The sequence below is a fragment of the Onychostruthus taczanowskii genome, unplaced genomic scaffold (assembly GCF_017590055.1).
Source record: "Onychostruthus taczanowskii isolate IOZ18803 unplaced genomic scaffold, ASM1759005v1 scaffold78, whole genome shotgun sequence".
Classification (NCBI taxonomy): domain Eukaryota; kingdom Metazoa; phylum Chordata; class Aves; order Passeriformes; family Passeridae; genus Onychostruthus; species Onychostruthus taczanowskii.
Window position 1 is genome coordinate 3,330,289 of NW_024505671.1, and position 26,918 is coordinate 3,357,206.

The window sequence follows — 26,918 nt, forward strand, 5'->3', positions numbered from 1 at the left end:
TTGAGAATATGAAAAGGTACAAGGATACGTGTGTGTGAGAGAGGGGGAAATAGAATCCTGCATTTTTTTTTAAATTTTAGCCTGAAAGCATTAACATTACTTATTAGAGAACTAATATGGGATGCAATCTTATTTTGCAAATTAATCCCTGCACCCTAGACACAGATTTGACCATGAAGAGGAAAATTCCATCTCAAACTACAGCTCAGCTGAACTCTCAGGGTTGGGAACTCTTTCTAGGTATTGACGATAACATTTACTGAGGCAAGAGGAATGACTAGCAAGCCTGTTGCTGTCCAAACTCTCTCAATTGCACATTGACACCATCCCAAACACAACCTTTGAAAGCCTTTTTATAGCACAAGATGGTACTTCCAATTCTCTTATTCACACAGCAGGTGTTACACACAAGAGCACCTAATAGCTCTACAACTGGCAGGTCCAAACTGAATAGGTAACTTTCAGTGACCATAAGAAGCACTTTTCCAAGATACTCCAGGGTTTTTCATGGACATACTTTAAAATACAAAGTGTTCTGCAAATGCTTGACACTTTATAAACATTCTCAGTCACATTTATTCCAAATCAGGGAGATGTACTGGGCCACACAGCCTAGCTGCTTTTGGATGGAGAATATTCAATGAGCTGTAAACACTCAGAGGAGGAAAAGAAAGCATCACTACAAAAATAATGTTTAATTATGATAATTATTGCTTGTAGTCAGTTTCCAATCAAATATATTAAATATGACATTATGACATATAAACAAGTACTGAATTCAACTCTTTCATAGCAATCTGCATTTCATTGTACTATTAATCTCTTCTTCTAGTCAGATTTACTTTTGGCATGACATTGTTTCTAATTCCCTTTTAGCCGAGCTTCAGTGAAAGTTTTGCAATAAGTGACAAGTGATGAATTAGTTTCTGATTAGCAAGAATAAACTTAATGTTGTAAGGCTAGAATTCTAATGTGTAGCCAAAGAATAGCTTCTAAACATTTTTAGCTTGCCATAATTCCATAACTCTTAATGTCAATTTTAGTGTTCTAGCTCTTTCCTAAACCAAATACGACTGGAAGAATTTCATCCACATCCATCGTGGATTTGGGCCACAAATCCAGCATTTCCTAAACCAAAATTTTACCTTAAGAGAGTGTCAGAGCAAAGAGGGTTAGAATCTTGATTGATTTAATACATGTTTTCCACAACTTTCTGTTCTACCTGGAGCACTCTGAAGTGTCTAGAAAAACATACTGATACTAATAATTATATAACAGAGGTCCTAATCAGTGAGTGCCACACACTGCTCCTGTGACCCTGGATGCCAAATTTTCTCTACATGGTGAGTTGATTTAAGTCATGTGGCAAGTACTAAAGTTTTTTCTGTGGAATGACATAGGAACAGAAGTCATTGCTTGGCATGACTGCATCAAGGAACGTTGCTGACAGCCAGGAGAGATCAAAAGCAGATCAAGTTGCTTAACAAACTATATGTCACTGAAGTCAAAAAGGCTAAAGTGGGAATCCTGGAGAGCTGTGAAATCTAGGAGCAACAGATGGAGCCAAACTCAACTTGATTTGTTAGTAAGAGGATCTACTTGTTTGGTCTTCTATCTTACAAAAAAAACCCAAAAAAACAATAAAACAAAAAAAAAATCTGGTGTACAACTCTTATCCTTTGGATCTGTATTATTTAAAAAACCAAAATTTCTATCTTACTCATCTTGGAACAGGCACACGCGACTCCAACTCCTTGGGACTTGCACTTTTAATCTGAAATACTAGAGGAGATTTTCTTTTCCAAAATTTTACAAACTGCCAAGGCATAGAGTTCATAAACACTTGAAAATGGACAATAGCCTTGATAGTCAAAAGGGAAGAAAGCATACTTGTTTTTTAATAATAACTGTCCTCTACTTTGTGGATATTCTGTTGAGGTTTTTTAAATTTTATGAAAGGATCTTTCTGAAATAAAATTTACCTTTGAATAATGATCACAGAATGTTTTCTAAGACAGCAATAAAATGTCTGCAAAGACTTTTTCCTGGGTGAATCAATACCTCCTTCCCACATTGTAATTATCATGATCTCACTGCACGGTTTTCAGTGTATTTGAAACTAACATTAAACTGTTGATACTGCCTGTATCAGTATTATCTACAAGTTTCCGTTTCTCAGTGACAAAGAACAAATCAAACACCCACCCTCACCAAATGATGAAATCCACTCACAAAATCTTCCATCTAATTATTGATGAATGTAAGTCAAGGTTGCAGTCCACATCACAGTATAAAATTCTAATGTATTCTGGCCACTTATTTCTATACCTCTAAAGTCAGTGTTTCCCAGGAATAATCAATACTTATTTAATCACATTGACTTCAAAAGAATAAGTTCATATTAAGAGTTTTGTCAGAATTTTCTCAGCATCATACAACCCTTTTCCTGTTCAAACATTTGATAATGCCCTTACTAGCTCTAGTAACTCATGAGATTCCACATGTTCATTAGTAAATCTGGTAGTGTACTTAAAGTAAATGGAAATAACTTCTTTTTAGAAATTATTGTCATTGAGACAGGCTATTCTATCTCACTGAAATCATGACAACAATTAAGCTATCAGAATACACAGAATTTTTAGTGTATTACTAAACTTTAATACTACTGCTCTTGTGGTCATGAAATCTTTTACCACAAATGGTTTTTAAATTATTTTGCCACTTTTCTTTGAAAAAGAAAGTCAACACAAAGCATATCTGGAGACTATTAAGAAGTCATCACTGGTATTTCAGTCTGGTGTTGAAACTGTCACTTCATATTCAGGATAGGATGAAGCTGCTGGTGCTGTCCCCAGAAACGTTTGTACCAAATGCAATAGGGAAAGAGCAACGGTGCTGGTAGTTATTCTTCAGTTTCATTAACTACAAAACAGACTGACAACAGTCTTGAGCTTAAGGGTTGGATTGGAAGCACAGAAAGAATTCAACTGCAATCTGAAGGCAGATTGAAGCGTGTAATTTCCATTTTTACAGAACCCCTGGCTTTGATCACTGCACAGTGTGGATTTATTCCACAAGAGATTTATGTCTGTGTGCAAATTTCAACTTTGATGTGAAAATATTCAACTGCTCATGTACAAAAACCCATTTTTGGTAAATTTGTGAGGAATTTGTGAGGAAATGTGTATTTGTTAATATGCACCTGAATTCAAGTACCTTTTTGAAATAAGACCTACGTATCTTTCTTCTACATGTGCAAACTTAGATGTCAGTTCTGAGATTGTCTGGAAGTTGCAAGAAGTATAGAAACAAGTTTTTGTGACTGAATTCTGAGACTTTTGCCCCCTAGGTTATCCAGGAGCAGTAAATGGATGATACTACTGTTCATTCCTCAGTGTCACCCTGAATGACTTTGATACAACTTTAAATACTAAAAATACTAAATAAATACTCAAAATGTTTAAAATATTTGTTTTTAAATATCCAAACAGAAAGTTTGATAGGAGCAAGAAGAGAAAGTCAGATATCATTTGGTAACCATGTTACATTTTTGTTGTAATAGAAAACCTCCCATTCTAGGTTGTCCAGGGATTAATGGATTACCACACCATTCCTAGGTCTCTAGAGGAATGGCATTTAAAAGCAGCAGGGCAACAGTAATATCACTCCTTGATTTGTATCTCTCCCTCAAAGATTTAGCACAGTAACACAACTGTGTTATGTAACATAACATAACCAATTTTGCAGAGACTTTTTACAAAAATATTGAAGATCGTGGATCACTTGTGCAAACTACTCTTAACAAATACAGCGTTTAGATCCCCATGTTAATAAGAAATATATGATAAATATTCTTCATTAAAGTCTAGCAAATGTATCTTAAGCTTGCTGAATTCACTTACAGAAAACATTTCATAAGAGGAGAAAAAATACTTCCTTTGCATATTACTGTTCAGTACAGTCCAGATATTTCAAGTGTCTTTAACAATGTCATACATATTTTACCTGCTAGATAGTATTTAGATCTGGTTATAAACCTTTTTTTTTTTTTATCATGGACATGGTCCAACAATTTGCAATGCTTTTTATGGTCAAAGATTTGAAATCATCTTACACAAAGGGAAAACTAAATTAGTTTTTTGGTTTGAAACAAAAGATTTAACCTAACTTTTGATGCTGTTTAATTTAAAAACTTCTCACAGGTTACCTACAGAAAAATTATGTATTATGGCATAAATGGTCACAGAAAAGCAAACTAAAGAAGCAAACTACTAATTGAGAAGTTAAAAATACACAATTATTTTTACTGTATCATCTAATTTCTCAAAATGATACAAACAAGAATAGAAGAAATATAATAGTAACACAAAATTAGCATTTAATCTAGGTTCAGTACCTCGCAAATCTTTCTTCATTTTGCGGAGATCTTTTTGAAAATCATCAAACTTCAGTTGTGAAGCCTGGAAGAGATCTTGTGGGTCCGGAAGAGGAAAGATGCATTGTTCTCTTCCTGCATCCTGACAATAAGCGAAATTAACAGTTACCTAGTGCTCATTATTTTTCTTCTATATTAAAATATATAACTGAAAACACAGAGAATATTTATACATATTTCTGCATCTGACTAGCAGAAGAACAAATTTAGTAAGTTGGGTTGTTTAATCTGAATTTAAAAGAGTTAATTTTAATTTTCACTCACCTCATCAAAATTATGCAAATAATATGAGACAATGTACGATAGAAGACTTCTGCTGTTGTCCTGTATAGAAAAGGACAGAGTTTGCTGTGTTACTGAAACTCACAGAAAAAAAAATCAGAAAAGATAATTCAGATAAATAAAATACTTCATGTATAAAAAATACTTTGTTGGTTTGGTCCCTTCACTAAAAAAAAAACAAAAAAACCCAAAACTCAAAACATACAAAAAAACCCACCCAAACAAACAAAAAAAACCCAAAACATACCCTGAAGTTCCATTTAATCATTAAATAAAACAAAGAAAGAAAAAACACTCATGTAACACACTCCTGATTTTTTTAATGCTACCTTATTGCAAACCACACCCTTACATTCTGAAATTTCCCAAGAAGGAAAAGAGAAATTGTTTCTGGGTTCATGTATACAAGTTCTTTTGCAACACTACAAATATAACCAAAGCAAAGTTAAATTAAACAAAGAAAGTTATTCTGAAAAATGGAATCTGGGGGGCTGGGGGTGGGGAGCATTGGGGGTTGAGGGAGCTTTTTAATTGCTTCTCCTCTGTAATATCTCTAATGAAACTTCAGCAAAGAATATTCCATTTGAAGAGAATTTCTGACAGAATTAAATTTTCAGATATGTTCAGAAATATTTTCAGAAAAGGATTTTGTAAGAATTTTCCTGACTGATCAGTCACAAATAAACTGAAAATGTATCTTGCAACTGAAAGCTTAATAGTCATAATATTTCCAGCAAATTATGTACTGGAGTCTTGAGTTACCAAACTAAATTTAGTGTGCCTAAATTTCCTACTGATCACAGCTCTAAAACTGGAGATGTCTTGGCTCTAGAGTCAATTTGAAGGTGCAGCTAGAGTAAGCTGCTCTAAACGTGTTGTACTGAAGTTCCACTCACATCACTGCCCCCTTGGTTTTCCAAAGAAATCAGCATGCAAGAAGGAAGTTCCTCCACCCATTTAACAAGCTTTAACAAGGCAAATGGCTGACATGCTCTCTCAACCCAGGGTTAAAGCTCTGCTCACATGACCTAATCCAGCAGCTAAGAAATGTATATTTAGTGAGGGACCAAGAAGGGAAACCAACTCTTTTTTCTGCCTTTGCAGAACTGAAGATCTTGACAGTGACTCGCCAGACAGATGTAGCAACAAATTTTAAGGCTCAAGAGTTATTGCTATAATCTGTCACATTGAGATAAGGTTTTTCATTAGCCATAGAAACTCTAAGATTGTTTCCTTGTAAACAAAATCAGGTATTTAAATGCAACCCCAAACTGATTAACCTAAGACAAAAAGTGCTGGTAACACACAAATTACAGTTTAGCACTGAGCAAGAAAAAAACACTACTTATTCTCTTTCCTGAGATGACTACACTAGACAAATTTTGAATCAAGAAGTCTTTTACCCAGGTAGCTGCATGTTCCAATGTCAAATACAAACTGTGTAATCATGGTGTTCATAAAGAATGAATTTTGGGTTATCCCAAATGCTCTGGATGCCTATTCAATCAATTTTCAGGAGTGACATTTTTCCCTTCACAAATATTTTGAATCAGCATGGAACTCCTTCCACTTCCGTAATAAATTTTTAACAGTAAGATCATAGTATTGCTTCTAATTACAAGAGAAGTTGGAACTATGAAGTGTGCTCAAAGTCAAACGTATATCAGACTAAGAACTAAAACATAATTTTAAGTATTTTTGTTTGTACAGTAGTGAAAAGAGATTATTAATTTCCATAATACTACAGAAATGCATCCAGCTCTAGAAGCGTGATCAGATAAGCATAGTAACAAAAGAAGTCCCTTCTACATGCCTTCCTAAGCTCCACACCATTCACTCAGAAACAAAGTAATTTTCAGAGAATTTAACCTTCTCAGGCCTTCAGGAAGTCTTGAATAACTTACACTGCTCTTGACATCTTTCAGTTTTGGCAGGATATCTAGTCCAAACCCATCAGCCTGTCCTCGTGTCCTGTTTCCACCATTCATGTAATTTCCAAAGGCAAGAACCAAACCCAGAACCCGCATAACTCCTGATTCATTCTTCAATGTCTAAAATACAGAGAAAAAAAAATTCTGTTCAAAGTTCCATTAATGTTTATGGTTAATGAGCAGATTTGTTGATGCTGTGTTAGAAATAGTACTTGTATAAAGACTCAGATAAAGGAAGTTACCTTCTACTGCAAGACGCAGAAGTAGAAAAATGTTAATATGCAATTTTATATGAATGGAGAATGTTATCTCCAAAATGGATACTTAGAAAAAATAACAGAAAATTTGTACAGTATTACCAGACATGACCTGTTAAGAAAAACAAAATAGTAATCAACTGATACTGACATTGTGAATGACATATTTAATTTCAGAGAAAATTTATCAACAAGTTCATAAAACACTCACATTGAACAATTAAAAAATTTAATCAAATAAAAGATATTGCATAGTAAAACATAAAGCAGTTGAAATGGTTTTAAGTCATTAAAATACTGATTAAACCTGCATTTTAAAGCTATGTATTTGTTTTTCATGGGACTGCAAAATTCCAGCAATCTCTTCTGACTAGATACAACATTGCTACCTCTAGATATCAGAGATATTACTAAGTTGCACATTTCTCAACACAAGGATAGCTGAACTGGCATTCCTTTGAAAAAGAGTGGTAATGGTGACTGTAAAGAGAGAAGATTTTGCTTTAACAAAAGGAGAAGGTGCACTGTTTTCCAGAGACTGATACACACTGATGGAAAAAGCATTATATAATTTAGTAGCAAAAGATAATCTTAAAATTCACTTTGATGTTAAAATACAATCATAAAATGTGCTATTCTGCTATCCTTCAGATTTTAAATATTTAAATTACCTAAGTAATAAAGTGAAAATTTTTGAAATATGAGTAAAGCTTAACAAGATTAAAACTCAGAAATTTAGATCTATTTTTTCACAGAGCATAACATACCTCACAAAGTTTCTGTAACAATTCAAGTTTGCGACGGATTGAGCCAATGCTTTCTGAAAATGTTGATTGGAACAGGATGCAAAACACACGTTCTGAGAAGTTGGGAATCAGTGAGAGCTCATAGAGGAACCTGAAGATTTAAAAAAATTGTTTGAGGCACTGTCAGTAGGTACAGGCTTGGGGGGGGGGGGGGGGGGGGCGAGTTTATACATATTTTACTACAGCAGAGAAAGTTTTCTGAAGTGAGCAAAACTGCTCTATCATAAGTATGTTCTTACTGTTCTGGCTTATCCAAAGACTTGGCATTTTCTTTTTCCTTGGATGCCTTGCTATGCTTTTCTATTTTTTCTAGTTCATCTGATTGTGCTCTCTGAAAAAAAAAAAGAAAAAAATAACAAAAAATGGTTGTGACTAGTCAAACAACAGAGATAAATATTTCTTTGTAACGAATCAAATTCATATGTTTTTCTTTTCTTTCTAGCATCTGCTTATAGAAAAACTATTGGAGTCCACAAAGTATATAGTCCACAATGTTTAATTATAACTAGATCTGATGGAGAATAGAATATCTTGCAAATAATAATATTGACTACTAGTAGTCTGCAATGATGCACTGAGACAATGATGTCCATTCCCAATTCCTCTTCTTTGCTCATTTACGAAGGGTTTGAATGAAGGACTCAAGAGGAGAGTTATATTTCTCTTCACAAATTTGTTGGGTTACATTTGAATGTGATCTGATCTTTAAATATGTATTTAAATAATACATCTTTTTAAAATAAATGAATACTTTTTTGTGTTGTTTACTGCAATTTAAATGTTATTTGGGATTTGAAAAAACACTTAGGAAAAAACCCGTATTTGATTTATAATGGAACTATCATACATATAATACATGAGAACTACTGCATAATTCTTTGAAGTAAAATTAATTTCATTTTTATCTTAATAAGCAAAAAAAAAAAAAAAAGAACATATAAACTGCCTAGCTTCTTGAAGAGCTCTGTGGCAAACTGTGAAGTCTCTTCTTCAATACTCCAATCAATAGAAACTGAGCCTCAGTTTTTTGTGTGCTCCAACCTATGGTAAAATTTTTTTCCAAACAGCAGTACTGGTAAATGGAATGGCAGGGAAATGAATAAAAGTGGAAAGAAAATTTCTCCTTCTGATCATTCTTTGGACAATTATAGCAGTTTCCAAGAGAGATCCAAAACATTAAACTGCCCAAGAATTAAAAAAAAAAAAGTGTAGCTACCTTTATTCCTTTAAGAAAAAAATTACACTCATTTTTTAACTTTCTCCACCACAGAACTTGAAGACAACAGTGGAATATTATGTTTTAATCATTCAGATAATGGCAAAGTGTATGATATGCTGCACCTGCATTCTCTCTTGAATGCTTTTGCAGGGTTAGCAAAAGAGGGATAGAGCTGTTTCAAATCATAATGTCTGCTCCATCAGAAACATGAAACCGGAAATTTGGGTTGGGACACTTTTTCTCAGATTGTTGAACAACAACAATGTGAAAAGGCTGAAAATACTGATGTGAAATAGAAAGATGAAGAGATTGAAGAGTCATATAGCAAAAGCCCTTCAAAGTTTCTCATTACTTCAAGAAGCCTGGAAATGACTGCAAAGACAACTGTCTATGATGTCACAAATCCTAGTATCTAGTCAGCATTTCTGTGGATGTTCTTCAAAGGTCATCTCTAAAGTTGTCTGATCTTATATAGTAAACACTTCAACAGATTGGAAATATTGTAAAAATATTTTTTGTCCAGTAATAAACTTTGTTCTGGACACTAAGAAAGTAAATTCGTGGCAGTACCTGTATCAAAGATTATTAGAATAGCTGAGGTTTGAAGGGACCCCTGGAGACTGTCTAGGTGAACACTGACACAAAGCAGAGGCAGCAAGAAAAGCTTGCTCAGTACCATGTCCTGACAGGTTTTGAATATCCCCAAGGATGGAGACCTGATGACTTCTCTAGGCAGCCTGTTTCAGTGTTTTAAAGTCAGTGACATAGTCAGGAGGCCCACTATGTCTTGTCCTTATGCTGGGCATCCTGGGTCTAGATCTGTGTTCTTTACTCCCCCTCCCCAGACAGGTATTTGTACACACTGGTAAGATTCCTCTGAGCTTTTTCTTTTCCAGACTGAGCAACCCCAGCTGTCTCTCAGCCTCTCCTTGTATAACACTTCTCCAAGTCTTTAACCATCACCGTTGCTTTGTGCTAGCCTTGCTCCAATATGTCACTGCCTTTTGCCCTGGAGAGGCCACACCTGCACACAGCATCCTAAGCATGGTCCCTCTAGTGCTGAACAGGTCACTTCCCTTAACCTGTTTGGGCCTCCCTTTATCTGCTTGTTTATGTGGCATCAGGCCTTTCTCAGCTAACAAGGGCTAGGCTGAAGCTTATTCACCAGTGTTTAATTTTAGAATACTGGCAATGGCCCATTCATAACACTTAGTTACGTAAACTCCCTACCTCAGTTTTACTTCAGTGTGAGGAAAGAAACTTGGGGATTCATCCTCTAAAAGTACTTTTCTGCATAAAGTCAAGGCAGACATAGGCTCTGTGAATACAATTACTGCAGCAATTGTTTTTTGTATAATGCTATCCTGAGAAGAAGAATGTTTCCAAGATACTTGGATCAGAAAATTTAATCCATTTTTAATCCTATCTTAGAAGACTCTTCCAGAGACAGGATGAGGACTAGAAAAAGACAACTAACTGCAGAAGTATTAACTTAAATATTGCGTGTGCTGTTGTGGAGAAGGCTTGGGTTTGGTTTTGTGTTTAAAATGTTGATGTAAATGGGACATGGCCACCCTTAATCTAGAACACTCTTACCCAGGTGAGAGTTAAAAGAAAAGGAAGTTTCCATCACTTATCAAATCAATAAGAACTCTCTTGGAAACAGGTGAAATCTACGGATTTTAGAAGCTGGAAGGGTAGCATTGTTCCAGTAGTCACGTCATCAGAGCCACAGAGGTCTAGGTGTGCAAATGCAATGACTATAGGAAAAGCTATTTTATTTATTCAACTTACATTTCAAAAAGTTCATTTATTCAATTTACACTTGTAAATTTTTTTTTAAAAAATTAGCTTTTTGTAAAAGTAAACAAGTTCACATACTAACAACTCAAATTAAGTTCCATTATTTCTGACCAGTCTTTAAATTATCCTCGCTTCTGTTAAACTGAAGGAAGATCGCTTGACATTTTTTTCATAAGAGTTAAAGAGAAGTAAGTATTTTAGCATGGAGCATAAAACTAAATGGTTATTTGCAAATATTTTAGAATAAATACTCAGATCTTTCTCTCTCCCGGCCTTCTACACAGACTGAAATATTAGAGTGCTTATCACAGCATTCTATCACACACATGCATGTTCAAGCTCTCAATGTTTCTCCACCAAATCCCACGGGCAAAGGTTAGGCAGACTCCCTATTCCTTATTTAAGCTATTACTCTCAGGTTGTGTATGCAAAGAAGTAACAACTGTCAGAGATACAAAGGCTGAGCATGATCCACTCATGGGCAGGCCAGACCAAAACTCAAGAGAGAAAGTTTACATCCTTCACCAAAATCAAGAAGTTGAAGTATACAATCCAAGCTCAGAATCAAACCTGAATTTCAAGTCACTAATATTATGGCTCAGGTATCCAGAATTGTGATTGATGCGTACTTTAAATTCTGACAGAAAAGGAATACTGTGTCTATTGCATAAGTATTATCAAAGATAATGTCTCAGAATTTTACCAGTGTTCTTTTTTAACAAATGCCTATTCTCCAATTTACAGATGGATAATTTTAAAAAAAGCTTTTATACTGGCCTCCAAATTTGTTTTGAGCGAACACATTCAATAAATACTTCTCATAAAAGTCATTAACCTGATTGCATTAGCACCTATTTGAATGTCACTGCTCTTTCCTTCCTTGAATTTTAGCTAGATATAGATATATAGCATCAGAAGTGGAAAAAATAATATAATGTACTAGAATTTGATATTAACAATATGTAAAATCAGACAGCATAAATATGAATTAAATTACTGCAAAAATATTCTACTTCAGTTAAATTCTTTTCCCATTTTTTTCCAGAGTATGAGTTTAGCCTGTAATTGCTCTTACCAAAATTCATAAGGGCCCTTTTTCCATCTCACAACATAAATCTTACACATTTCCTGGTTAGCTTTTTCTTTCCTTACAACAGAACCTTAGCTCTGAGTTGAGATCAGTTTAAATGTATGGAATTTTATTTTTTGCAAACTTGACTTTAAAAGTTTGTGTTATATATTTCAAAAACATTGAGTGAGTTGTCTAAGAAATTTTGTCAACAGTAGATGAAACAAGGATATACAGAGATACCCTGGTTAATAATAAATATCATATTCTTTTCAAGCTGGATCATCAGAACTCAAGTACAATTTATAGGCTTTGCCAAAAAAAAAAAAAAAAAAAGACATCACATTGTAATTGCTAGTTTAACATAAGAAAAAACAAATCACAAGAAATAATTGAGGAGAAAGTTTGAATCTTAATGGCACTCAGACTTCTGGAAGCCCTTTCTCTCCTGTAAAGGCATTTTGAGGTATTTGAAAGCATTGACCTAAGTCTTTTAAAGATAAAGACAGTGTGGTCAATTTACTGGGAACCTAATTATGAAATTATACTTTTTTTTTGTGATGTAAAAAGGGAAAAATCATAGATGAAAGATAATATATTTTTCGATAGCATTTTTAATCTATTTTTATACAACTATTTTCAGGATATAGCAAAGATGCAAGCAGAAGCAGACATACCTTGTCTCAGTGATACTTAAGCTACAACCCCAGCTGCTAAGAGGCAATCTGTTTGCAAAGGAAACATTCACTGATTTGCCAGTTGCTACATTTCTCATCACAACCAATATGTCCTAATACCATACAGCAACTTGAATGAATTTTACCTGCCTTCTCTTTAATTATAGCTATCACCTGATTGCATTGTTATTAGAGAATTTGGAAAAGCATATTTAAGTAACACTTCCACATGTAGTTTCATCTACAAAGAGTCTCCTATTAAAACTGTCTAGATATTGATACATAACTAATTATCAACACATATTTAAACAACTCTTCACAAAGCAAACTACATAGCCACACTTAAGAGCTATTTGACTGTACAGTACAATGCTGCATTAACACAGGCTTTCTCACTTAATACAATTCTACTTAATAATATTAAATAAATTATTGAGGGCTTGGGTCTTTGGTGGGGTGTGGGCTTCTTAGTTTGTAAAAAGTCACTAAGATATATACAATATCTTTGTGGTTTAACAGGAGTTTAATTCCTCAGTAAACAGGAATTGAACCCTCGCGACTGTGGCTTTTGAAATTAGGGTGTGTTTAGGTTTGGAGACTGCCCAAATTTCATTCACATTTAAGAAGGGAAAGCACTAAGCCAGACACATGCAATCAGAAAAAATGATTACATTCTGAAGGAAGACTGTAAAACAAATGCTCCCATATGTTCCATACAGATCAAATAGGAAGACTGAGGACTAGTACAGTGGTATTTAAATATCCAGCAAAAAAAATCTCAATCAAATAAAAAACCCCTAAGAACTAAAAATTAAGTTAATGGCTACGAAGTAAATACTGCAAAGTTATTCCCACTTACAATACAGGATGAGATTGAGAAATAAGGGAGGAATCAAACAGGCTCTCTGGTACCACCCATTACTTACAACAGTTATTGAACAATAATGTCATAATTAGTGAAGCTAGCAAGGAAAGAAAATGCAAGGTCTAAAGTGTTTTGATAAAAGGCTGAAAGGAAAAAAAGAAAACAAAAGTCAACTAAAAAGAAATCTTCTTTCAAGACAGAGTTTCATTAAAAAGAAGATCCAGGATTAAAATTCAGGTCCCCTTATAAAATCCTATCCAAGTAAACAGATGGCTTTTCTTGTAATCTGTTTGGTTTTTGGTTGTGGTTTTGGTTTTTTTTCTGTCTTCTACCCAAGCAAATATAATAAAGTTGGACTGGTCTGTTTTCTATTCAAAGCAAAGAAATATATTAGACATTCAAAAATTTTAGTCTTTCCTGAGATTTACACATGGTATTTTCCTTAATCAGGACATTTCCTAGACATTTTCTGTAATAAGTGAAGGTAATTACAAAATGGACACAATGACATTTGGTTATTTTAATGAACTGCAAATTTGCAAATAATCCATTCTATTCGGATTCTGAAGTATATTAGAGATGACATTTAGTAAACAATTGAAAAGTTTTAGTACATTATCAACATAAGAGGAATATATTTTCAAACCAACATGAAAAAGAAAAATTTTGTTCACAATAAGAAAGAAAAGTATGCAAAAACTGATTATGACTGCAGTATCTATTCCATACTTCCCACAAGAAAATCTCTCACATTCACACATATGTAACTTATAAAATTAATTCAAATTTTTTGCATGCTAAAAACTGTATGGTATGGAATATATATGTACTGTGTAAGGATGGAGATTAAAAGTAATTTAAAGTAAAATACCATAGGCCAAAACAGAAATGCTGTGGAGCAAAGAAGAAAAGTGTTCATAGAGATTTGGAATGTTGTTAGAATAGGTTTTTCTTTTGACCATTATCTTCCTGAGCTGTGTTGGTTAACCTAGTTCTTCAGAGATGAATAGTACAAGTCCTTTCTAGCTCTTGTCAGACTTTGGGTTTTTTTCTGTTTTGTTTAGCTCCTCAGTTTTTCTGTAAAGTGGACTAGAGCTTACTATCTCTCTTTTTTGCACCTCAAAGTGGATTATTTAGAGGGACTTCATAAACCATCAAATCATTCCAAAGCAGATGACTAAGAGCTGAAGTCTAAAAGCCAAACATCTGAAAGGTGTTAAATTCATTAATATTATCAAACTACATGAGGATCTAGTACAATACCGTACACTGGTCTTCAATGCCATTCTGTGGCTCACAGCTTTACATCTCATATTTCCAAGTTCTTTGGAGGGCAAAGAGAAAGCCTCCTCACTCTTTCAAGAGATGTCTAGCCAGACCTCCACATATGCGGGCACAGACAGGGTAATGTTTACTGGCCTCAGCTGAAGGCAGAAACACGCTCCTAACAGACACCATTTTGAATTTTTTATGTGACAGGCTTTGTCAAGTTGTAGAACATGCTTGAGCATATTCTGGATCCCTGATTTTACATACCTAAAGGCCAAATCTATCTGATTATTACTATCAGACATTTAGAAAGCCCCTGGAAGTTTATACTACTTTTTATTACATTATCTTAGAGAGATTATTTTCATTTCAAAGAAGTAAAATTATTTTGGAGCAATCCCTGAAACAACAATAATTAAGTGTTCCAGTTCCATAAAGAGAATGATTTCTGTTATCAAAACTTTTTTTTTTAGTTTAGCAGTATTTTTATATTAGTGAAATTACAAAGTGAAGTCAAAGGTGTGGAGCATAAAGTTTGGTATTACTGATCAAAGACTGCCACACCCAAGAAGCAAAAAAAGGAGCAAAACTAATGTCTATTTAGTCATTTAGAAGTTGATCATGTTACTTATGTAGAAATACATGCACTTCATAAAGCACACAATGGCAATAAATGCAATTTAAAGACTTGGTATTATCATTGCTTTTGGGGAAAATTAAGTCACTCCAAAATAGGACTTCTTCTACAAGCTTTCTGAAAATTATTGATTCCAAGTAAAAATACCTTCACATAGACACACAGTATTCCTACATTTTATGGACTTCCTCTGATTACTCACATTCTCATACAGGGCTTGCAGTGTCTCTAGGTCAACCACAGAGTTGTCCAAGTTCACAACAGCTATAAAAAAGAGAAAAGAAAAAAGAGTTATTTGTTCAGGATGATAATCCAGCTGTGAAAGAAAGCTGGTCACAATACTCAGCAACAGTTTTTTATGACCTACTGGTCATACAGCTTAAAGTTTTAAGTTTATTAATGCCTTGAATAGTGCAGTATAGTATAGCTAGAAACCTGGCAGAGCCAGGTGTCAAGTGTTAAAGAATTCATCTCCCTCCCCCCCAAACACATAAACATGATCCCACAAGTATGGCCATAGTCAGAGATCAGAGATAAGCTTTACATCAGACTTTCATGGTCCAGCTGAAAGCATTATAAAAATTTGTAAATCTGCACCATAGCCACACACACACACTCACACAACAAATCTCATTCCTGTCGCTGGTTGACTTCAGTCTTAAACTCATTAATCCATAAGTCAGCCAGTTAACTTCAAAACACCTGACAAGGGTCAAGTCTTCTATGCACTAAGCCGACACATTTAGCATGGATACAAAATATGCCTTTCCTGTTCCCAACCATTTCTGGCGCCACACACATACTGTATTTTTTTCAGCATCAAAAACCCTCAGTGGAACAGCTCAAATAGAGTGATTTCTACTACCTAACCTGGATTTAAAAAAAAAAAAAAAAAACAAAAAACAAAAACCATTAAGAGGTACACACATATAGAAATGGAACCCTGACCCCCCCCACTTGCTATAGAAACATTTCACAAGGCACAGGAAATATTTGTACTAACTATTGAAAAACTGTTCTCAGCAAATACAAAGATTTATTTTCAAATAGTGCTTTTCAGCCTTCCTCTTACATATTTTTGCAAGCACAGTGACCATTCATTTAAAAGCTATATAAATCCAATTTTCCTCATCCAGATCTTGAAATTTAGAATATTGCATTAGAATATATGCAATGGCAGTGAATAATTTTTGTCATACTACACCAGTCTCTTCCTTCTTTGCACGTCATTAATTTGTACCCTTTTTTCAGTAATGGGCTTTGTGTGTGTGTGGTGTGTGAGTGCACTTGTACAATAAGCTGGATGACTCCCCAGATGAGATTAATCTAGAAATTGCAACATTGATCAGAGATAGAGACCCTGCAGCAAGTTAATTTTTGTCCTATAAATCCATGTCCTTAACAGTCACAGAGAAATTCTGTATACACCTAAAGACTACAGAATATAATTCAAGCTCATGTGTTTCTGATTGCCATCTAGAGATAGCACTCTGAGTCTGGGACTTATCATGTTTCCCCTTTCCAGGCCTGAGACATAGTTTTAGTTGCAGTATAAGAAAATTATAAACAAAAAATTGTTGACCTTGATTAAACTAAGCAGGTCACACTGTATCTCCAAGCACAGCACAAAGCTAACTTTTAGGACTAAACCAAAAATAATTTTAAAATTCTTTATTTTTTCAGAAATAATATGGGGTTTTTTTCTATTTTTCCCTTACCAGAAAGCAATGTAGCAGCCTATGTAACAGTTAACAGATCAGGAAGCAACATATTTTTTGTTTTCTTTTGGGGTAGGGGGCATATGCAAAAATCTGCCACTAATTATTTGCAGTATTTTTAAACTTCCCTCCCTCCATCATCCAAGGATAATTGTTGCAACAGAGACTTAAAGATGCCCTCTACACAGGGCATGGTATTATACATTGTATTTAATAAGCCCTGTTGCTCAATAAGACTACCTGTATCCTTAAAAATGTGCCAAATTTGCCTTGTAGAACTGGACATTAAAAGTAGCACGCAAATAGAAACTGGATCAAGATAGGTTTGAGAGCTCGACTTTAAGAAAATACTAACATCAAAGCCTATATACAAACAGCTTTATAAAACACAGGATATATTATGAAACTCAGTTTATACTATCTAACATTTCAGCACTTTTATGCTTATGCAATGTTTTCATATATGGACACACTTACAACCCTTCAAATATTTATTTGGAGTTGTGGCTGTCTTCTCCCTACTCCACCCCCCTTCCTTCCAGAGACTGTCCACTCCTGCACTAAAAAATTCAACATAAGTTCCTGCCCTGACTTTTGCTCAATGTTAAGATCACCCACGGATTACTCAGGGAGCAATAGAACACTTCTGTTTGAATGCTTGCAGGAGATAAGAAAATGCCTGGCAAACACAATGGTGCCAGGTCTGTGTACTTTCAGCAAAACAGGTATGCAGAAGAGTGTACATACTTCAGGGAGCTGCTTAAAACAAATCAGTCTGAGACAAGGACATGGAGAAATTAGATCCCAGGATATATCCTTCAAGTCTCTGCCTCCAAAGTGAAATATATTTCTCTATGTTTCAACTAAACCTATATATGTTCATAAGCAGCACTCCAACATCTCACTAGGGTTTTTCCATGTACACCTTAGGTGTGCTCCCCATACTCTGAGGGGTGAGGATATGAGCTTCTGTTCTTAGGCAAACCTGCAGTACTGTCATACAGAACACAATAGCTGGCAACATAAATCAGAACGATTGCATATTTAATTCAATTATCTAGGCAATTTGAACTGAAAAAAACCAATGATGTCTCCTTATGTAGCCAAGCTTACTAGTTAAACATGCCCCCTACAATCAGCATGACTACACAAACATCTAACCAAAGGATTCCATATGTGGTGGCAATAGAATGATGAAACACAGACAAAGATTAATTTCCTCGTATGAAAATATTTTTAGCCATGCTGCAGTTCCAGTATACTCTGATGGAAACAACTGGAGAAGGGTTTGTATTAGTCTTGCAGACGCTGGATATTTTCACCCATGTCACTGGTTTAGAAAGTGATTTTTTCTTGTTTCAAAGCTGACATTGAAATTTCCTGGCCTTGACTACTATAAATGTAAAGAATATCTATTGGCTTTTGCTCTAACAGAAAGAACTTTAATCACTTCAGACCCAGGAATTTAGTTCTTACTGTCAAGATCTCAGTTTTGTTATTTTCTTGCATTCCTATTGCCACTGCTGCCAATTAAATCAGCTTTACTTTCAAGCCCTAACACTGTAAAATTATTTGATGCATATATATTATTATGTATATATATAAACACATAGATATGATTAAATCAAATTTGAACCAACTATGTCCAGATGACCACAGAAAAAAAATTAACAGAATTGTTGTTACAAACCAACAATTTCTTTTTCCATTTAAACAAGCCAGGGTCAACAGATGCCTACAAAAAATCCACCTAGTAAAATGAGGGGTTGGGGATCAATCAAAAATGATTAGTTGATACTATAAACAACAGAGAAGAAGAAATTTCAAAGGATTTATAGCCAAATCAAAGGGTTTGGGGAACTATTGTTGCTCCTCAGCTTTCCTGATATTGTCACTGTTTGGGTTACGATCTACACAGAAATCTAAACTGGTATATTTGTGACAGAAATTTCATCTTATTATCTAATGGCAGAATATTAAAATTATAGCAGAATGGAACAGTTTTCTTTCCATTCTGTATTTCTACCATATAAACTGAATTTAAATATATATATAAACTGAATTTAAATATATATATATACACAATCTCACATTAGAAAAGCCAATTTAGACATTAGATTGAAGCTAGAAAAACAAAAAAAAATGCAAGCAGAGAGAAAAATATTTACTATTTTTATTACTATCAATGGATTTTCAAGTGTAGAAGTTTCACCCCCTGACAGGAAGATATGTTGCTTGTGAGTAACATATGTAAAAAAGCGAGATTAGGGCACATGATCATATTCAGAGGCATATTTGAACTGAAAACTGACACATCTTCCATATACACAGAAGACAATTTAAAACAGAGACATAATTTAAAAATTAAAAAAAAACAACCCAAAAGTAAACCAACAACAAAGCAAAATAGAAAAAATAAACCAAACCCCAAAGTCTTCAGGGCAAGACAGCAACCAATCCAACAACAAGATCAACCTTTTTGCCAGCATTTAATCCTGAAGAGGAAATGTATGAGAACACACCATCAGGAGGAAGCTGCAGGATGCCCAGTGTATTGTCAGGAAGACTATAAAAGGAAGTTGCTGTACTTTTTTTCCTTTGTTAGACAGATCACTGTTGATATTCATACATCTAGGAGCTGCCACTAAACCAAAGCCGATAGGCAACGCAGACACAGCTAACCCCATCTCCCTGTGGCTATGAATCTAAATCCACCAACAGTACCACTTATATAAGCTGTTAGAGAAAAGACAACTTCCTCCAGCTGGGTACTCCTTGGAAACCCTATTTTGTTTCAAAGTCTTGTTTCAAAGTCCAAAGCCTTGGAATTTCCTTTTAAAATGAAAAGGCCAAAATTCAAAGTTTCCCACTGAGCAGAATTTCATAAAGAAAAAAAAGTGTTATAAACCAGACCCTTTGGATCCAACTTTTGTGTCATAAAACTCTCATTAGCACAATCACATATGGATGACTTCCAGAAAAGTGGTATTCAGTTGAATTCTTAGTCTTAGCCTTCCCTTTTCTCAGGGCAGGTTTCAAATCACACTCCATTTCTCTGGCCTTTCCAAGTATGCTTCCTAAGCTTTTCTGTCTCTGGACTCCATCTAAAATTAAGCGTCTCCTTCTTGAAACCTCCTGGAACCACCGCTGTGTCCCAAAAAACTGACTAAGCATTTTCCAAATCCTACTTGACTGATAACAGATTACAGTTTAAGTCCTCATAAAGAAGTAGTAGCTGAATTAAAATCACATCTGAACCTGTACTGCCCTTCTCAGATCCATCCTTCAGGGATACAAACAAGCAAACCACCCATCCAAGTCCTTCCTGCTGATTTCCACCTCAACTGACTTCTCTGTGACTCTCCAAAAACCAAGCAGTATTGCTTCAAGAGGCCACTCCTTTTTTCCTCCTGCACATCTTTGCCTCCCCACTCTCACATCTGCTCTCTTTCTCCAGAAGAACAACAGGAGTTTCTGCAAGACTTCACAACTTCTCTGACAAATGGCAGAAACAGATGGTCAGTATAGCAAAATACAAAGGAAGATCCATTCTTCTTCACTGAGTGAAGGACCTCCTGTTTCTGCAGCAACTAACCACAGTACTCTTACCACATAGTTCTGTGTGTGGCACTCATCTGGGCTGTTACACCATTCATGAGGCTCTAACATGGCAAGATTATAGGATACTGAGAAGTTCCAACTTCCATGGTACTTTTTCCAGGCTTTGATCCCCAGATATTTCTACTCCACTGAAATAATCTGTATCCCAGGAATATTACTGTAAGCTGAAGAGTGAAAAAAACTGAAAAGGCATCAACCAGTCTTACAACAAAACATTGACTCTGTTGTTATTAAGAACCTATATCAATACATAAAAATATAGAAACAGTAAGCTTTATATAATTAGAGCCTCAAAACTGCTACATAATTTTTTAGGCAGAACGGTACCATTACAATTCATTCAACCAGATTTCACAGGACTTATAATTATTTTAAATTACCTAAAAAGGGTATTTGCAAGAAAAAAAAGGCATGTAAGTATTTGAACACATCCAGTGTGTCACTTTGAATGATCTTCCTTGAATTATTTTTCTGAGTTCATTATAAACAATAGCTTCCTCAAGAAAAATGTAAAGGCAATAAATTGAAAGTGGTCAAAATCCAACACCATTAGAAAATCAGCATACTGGAAAATCCTTAAAAATTGGAGAACTCTGACACAAGAAAAACAAGTCAGATGATATATAGCTTGATCAACTTATGCTTTTATCAACAAACAAAGAAAAATAGATACAGAATACATACAGAATTGGTCTGTGAATACAGAATGGAAGTCTTCTCTGACAGGTGTCTTTGGAGGAAAATGTAACATGACACATGCAAACACAAGTGACCCAGGAAAAAAAGTTTCAATGCAGACAATTTCATCAGGTTCACTGTAATGACTGAGAGCTGAGCTGCTCAGTTCAGAAGCAGAAGACAAAACACCTGCATCAGTGTTCTCATCAACAAAAGAGCCAAAAGAGCCTAAGAAGGTGATCAAACTGCAATGACTTCTTTTGCTCCTATAAAGATTATGTTTGGAAGTAATATCAAGTTACTTGCAAAATAAACCCAGATTTACATAAAACAAATACTTAGTATTTATATTTTTAAAGAAACAAATCTGCAAAACTTTCAGGCTCATATTGGTTACACAGAAAACCCACAACTTCTAAACTTCATATCCCTTGGTTAGCCCCTCCTTCCCACAATCCTGCCCCCCTACCCCCTTTCTCCCCACCCCAATTTTTTTTCCTTCATATCACTTTTGACATAATTAATCTAAAAATTACACGGTAATATTTTTATATGTAATAGTTCCAACAACTTGACAACTACTGCTACTTTCTTGGGATTCTTCTTTATCTTAAGTAAAAGAAATGTGAATCTCCAATGCAGAAAGTTAAATACCAAATGAAGCTCTTTGAAATAAATGTTGTGTTTACACAAAAGTACTAAAACCTTATGTCCCTGTGCTAATGTAAATTGTGGCAATCCCACAAGGGTCGTGACTGTATAATTTTTAAAGATCCTCAGAAAATAAGTGAAAGAAAAGAATTCTTAAACATGACTTGTGTAGCTTGCAAACCACCCCCCAACTCCACTGAAAATTAGTAGGTGGGGTATGTTCGCACTGAGTTACCATAAATTAATATTTTCACATTATTACTTACCTTCTTGCCCTCAGTACCTTTGAGTATATCTTAATAGACAGGTATATCACAAAATTTTCATTCCGACAATGTTAGAAGTGCACAAAGCACTAGGGAGACTGGAGCTTCAACACAGGTACATACAGCATGGATCAGAGGCAAGACACCACTTAGAACTGCTTGCACACAGTTTTACTGTGGCAGTAATTCACCTTGATCTAAAGCTTGTATAAGAAACCAGAACAGTAAACTAAATTTCCAAGCAGAAGCCATGGATTAGGTTGAGCTGCTCCTTCAGACTGTTTTTAAATTACTTAAAAGTTTTAAATACCTTCAAGAACATGCACCCATATTTCTTGGAAGCAATAAAATAAGAATCAATTAAGTATTAATATGTTTTGCAAAATTTGAAGCAACAAAAGTAGAAGACTTCATTGAAAAGACTAAATCTTTGGCATAATTTTTCTCTTCTAAACATAATTCAACTTTTAGACAACTTTTAGACAGTTGTTCTGTTCCCTAACTTGTATCCCTAATACAAAAACTGTATTAATAGAGGTCTTCTACATACATGTAAATATATATTCACACATACAACAAAATATAGCACCAGATTTTATATAGCTGTACACAGTTAATATAAACAGTTACATGACATACATTTCAAACAAGTGCCTACTTTGTTAAGGACAGCAGTTACTGATTATGTGAAGTCAAACTTCATACACCTATATAGTTTGTTTACAAAAAGTGTGCAAGTTCAGCTCATAGAGAACAAATATATTTTGTTTGACTCAGTATGTCGCCTTCTTGTCTAGGCAGGGGAAAAAAAGTGGAGAGCAATGCTGTAATCCTTTCAGAATAAAATGTTTAAATACAAACATGATTGCCATTGTAGACTGTTTAATTTAGAGATATTGTATTTCAGTTCTGGCTTTGAGAGGTTTGCTGATTTGACTATAGAGACTACTTCAATGCTTATCTTAATTGTTTAGATAAGATTTGTTTGAATTTAGCAGGTGAAAAAACCATGGGTGTGGAATATAGGAAGGTTGAGAAAAGACTGGCATTTTACCAGATTATGCGTATTTTAAACTACAGTGCATAGAGGAGCAAACAGTCTCAATGAACCTGCCGGGGCTGGTCATTGGGGAGTGCATTTGAAGTGTGAGACTGAGCGGCAAGATTCAAGATTTTCTACAAACTGAAAAGGATCACTATGATAACTCCCAAAACACTACTGAAGGCTTAACATAGTATACAAATTCTAATTATATAATACACATTTAAATAAGTTTAAAAAAAATATAACTGTGCTTTATGATTATAGTAGGGGGCTGTTCGCTGGGTTCCTGACCCTTAGATGTATTTTTGAAGTGTTTCAAGAACAAGATTTCAATATAACATTAATATTGGCATATAGGTATATTTTATATGTAAGATGTCTGTTACAGAAAATATAATTGTTGCTATAAAAAACCCCAATGGCTTTTATTTCAGTATCAGTTTGTACTAAGTTTTTTCACTGTCTGGTTAAGCTAGTACAGCATGCCACAGGCATTTCACTTAGAGGCTCTCAAAAGAAAGATTGTCATACCTGTCAAGTATATATTTTTGGGGGCAGACTACTAGAACATGATATCTGAGGAATATATTTTGGGGATGTTTATGTGTATTTATTTATATATATATATATGTATGTATTTACAGTGCACGTTATAAAAACAAACTGTACAAACACATGCGCTACAAAAGCACATATGCAGTAGGTCTGGCATTGTGTATCAATCTGTCTGAAGACAGACATGATTTGTAGCTTTAAATTAATGATTTAGGTGACATAAAATTTGGGTTTCCTGTGTGTTATACTTTTCTTTTATATCCAAATAGGTCGTAATGCCTTTCAATCTTGGTTTCAATGGCTTTAAGACCAGGCTAATTTTACCAGTGATTGTGCAAATGGAAGAAATTAGCAACACTTATTTGGAATACAAATGAAGCTTCAGGCTTCAAAACTAATTGAGACTTTGAATTATGTGTGGATTTTTTTCAGAATTCAAATTTGCTGGCTTTTGATTTAATCCTACCTAATCTATTTCTATAAGAATAGTTCACAGTAAACAAAGTCATGTCTAACTCTGAGAAGTGCAGTCCATAAACAGAGATAAGCTTTTTATTTCTTGCTTTAGGGAGCTCATTATAAATAATAAATTTAAACAAAATGCAGGAGGAGAAGGAAGAAGAAGAAATTTATCTGGAACCATTCACCAGTGAACTGCTGTATTTGATAAAGTTAGCAGGCTATCACCTAAGACACATTTTTTTCCAAATAATAGATTCTCTGCAGTAAGCAGCTAACTTAGGATCCTAGCTTTTTTTCCTCCCAATTTACCCATAGTTAGTGCATAGTTAATGGAGCTCCCAGCGTGTCTGGGTGGCAGTTTAGAATACTTACACTAAATTATTTGTCAACACTAAATGAGCTAATAACTGCTCAGCTCATAGTTCTGAAAATGTAATTGCTCTTGAAACATTACCACAAAAGAGAGAATATCTTAGGCTTTCATCGGACTGTGCTTCCAGTTTACTGCAAATATCTTTATCAACATTGAAAAGAAATATATTAAAAATAGTGATTAATCCTCAATGAAATCCAGGTGGCAACAGTAATGGGAGAGCTGCTTTTTACTGAGCAGACCAAAACTCTCCCAAAGATCTGCTTTAATTGCACTCGTAATCATGATCAATGACTATCTAAAACTCTCAAGGAGTGGCTAGAAGTTAAAGCAAGTTTTGAACTAAAGCTAGAAACAGTATAGTATTAAAAAGACCAACAAAGGAGACAGCAGAATAACCTCAAGAACTTGTCTATTGAATTGTTTGATCTATTTAACTTAGACAAAGTTAAGAAGCTACATGATTACATACCTGCATGACAAGATACCTGAAAGTAGATGGCTCTGTAATTTCACAGACCAAAAGCATGAAAGAATGAAGGGTATCTGTAAATTAATCTGGCAAATTCACTATGGAAAGCATATTTAAAGTGCTAAAAGTGAGAGAACTCAACCTCTTGAACAATGTTTCATGGGATATGACTTCTCCATCACTTAAAGAATTTCTATGAAATCCTAGACTCACCAAAGCCAACTGCAAAACCTTCAGCAACTTCAAAGAAAGCAAAAGGTTGAAGGGTCATATTTTCAGCTGGAACTCAAGATCATTTATACGGCTAAAATATTCATATTTATACAGACTAATAGCCTGAGGCCGAAATTAGCAGGCAATATTACATAACTCGCCTTATTTAGCAGCCAGACTAAACGCTCAGAATGCTCTTTCTAAAAACCTAGACTTGAGCTGCATGTCTGCCCTTTGCTAGGTCTCTCTGAAATTCTCTACCAGTCTTCTGTAACATCAGCAAGCTTAAACCATTTTCCACATACTACACGGAATGTTGTTACTATTTGATGATTTACAACAGAAAGTACTGCAAGTTCTTTTAGCCACGAAGACACCTATTACCACTCAGAAACAAGTTTTCCTTGCTTATGGTTTCAGCAAGCCAGTTGTGTGCGATATCACTATCCACACTAGCAGAATTAGGAAGCAATGTGTGGAAACATACAGGGTTTTAACCATCATGCAAAGCAGGTCCTCCTTTACCTATAATTGCTGTACAAGAAAGTGTTTTAGTCACAACCCAAAATGCTAATTTTCTTGGTCCAGAACTATGAAAACAAAACAACTGAGAAGTTTTCCCTCAAATCTAAATTTCTCTATCCTTCTGTTAAATGGTGGTAGTACCTCACTGAAAAAAATTCACATACCCTCAAATTTATTCTCCAAATCAAATTAAAATTTTATTTTTGGCACTGCAGAGAGTATATTATTGTTGCCTAGTATTCTACATGTCTGCCCCGTCTGATGTCTGGATAAACACACCAGGGATTTCATTGTATTAAGGCACGTTAAGCCTTTCACCAAATATTCTGAAGTTAGAGTACTAAGGAGCTACAGATGCTAAGAAAGTGATGTAATGATCTTGTGATCTTATGACACCACGTTGTAAGTGTGGTGGGATTATGAAAATAATGCAAAAAGATTTTTGGCTAGGTACATGACAGATGACACAGTTTTACTAATTCAAATCACAATACTGTTATAGCTGAATGCAGACGGATGCCTGTGTATGGTTTAAGTTCCATCTTTTTTCATACTCCAAAGCATTTCTCAAAAGCTGGTATTAATTCAAGGAAATAAGGCTGGGATAAAAACAAAACCCAAATGCCCATCTACGCAGAAAGCCAAAATACATAGATTAAAAGAAAAAACCCTAGAAGTTATTTGGAACCACATATGTATGTTTATTACAGTATAATGACTAGCTTTGGCCTACTGACTTTAAGATTATGGGAGGCAATATTGTTTCAGTTCAGTAACACTGAGCTATGTTTTGTGTCTAGGTAGCAAAAGCAATCGTGACTTCACTAACAACAGAAAACACACTACACTGAAACAGAACTGCACACCCATTGCTTGGGGAGGTTTTATGTGAAACAGCAGAACAACAGAAATTTACCTGATCTTTCATTGCCGGTGGATAACAATAAAGCAAGAGAAAGACAAGAAAGCAGTAAGCAGGAGAAATCCAGGTACCTCATAAAGTGACAGGTGCAGGAACACCAACATACTGACTGCAGCATGGGGAGCAGTGGGCACTCAGACTAAGGAAAAAACCATGATTTCTCCAGC

At 34.8% G+C, this 26,918-nt stretch overlaps 1 protein-coding gene across 1 annotated transcript in view; it reads right to left on the bottom strand.

Annotated features, from left to right (window-relative positions):
- FMN2 (formin 2) overlaps nucleotides 1–26,918 on the bottom strand; it is a 153,488-nt gene that overhangs the window by 53,856 nt on the left and 72,714 nt on the right. The window contains exons 8-13 of the mRNA XM_041423507.1: nucleotides 15,453–15,514; nucleotides 7,951–8,042; nucleotides 7,673–7,802; nucleotides 6,622–6,768; nucleotides 4,700–4,759; nucleotides 4,397–4,517 (exon numbers count right to left, since the gene is read on the bottom strand). Of these exons, the coding sequence (XP_041279441.1) occupies nucleotides 4,397–4,517; nucleotides 4,700–4,759; nucleotides 6,622–6,768; nucleotides 7,673–7,802; nucleotides 7,951–8,042; nucleotides 15,453–15,514 (612 nt within the window). The remainder of the gene's footprint in view (nucleotides 1–4,396; nucleotides 4,518–4,699; nucleotides 4,760–6,621; nucleotides 6,769–7,672; nucleotides 7,803–7,950; nucleotides 8,043–15,452; nucleotides 15,515–26,918) is intronic.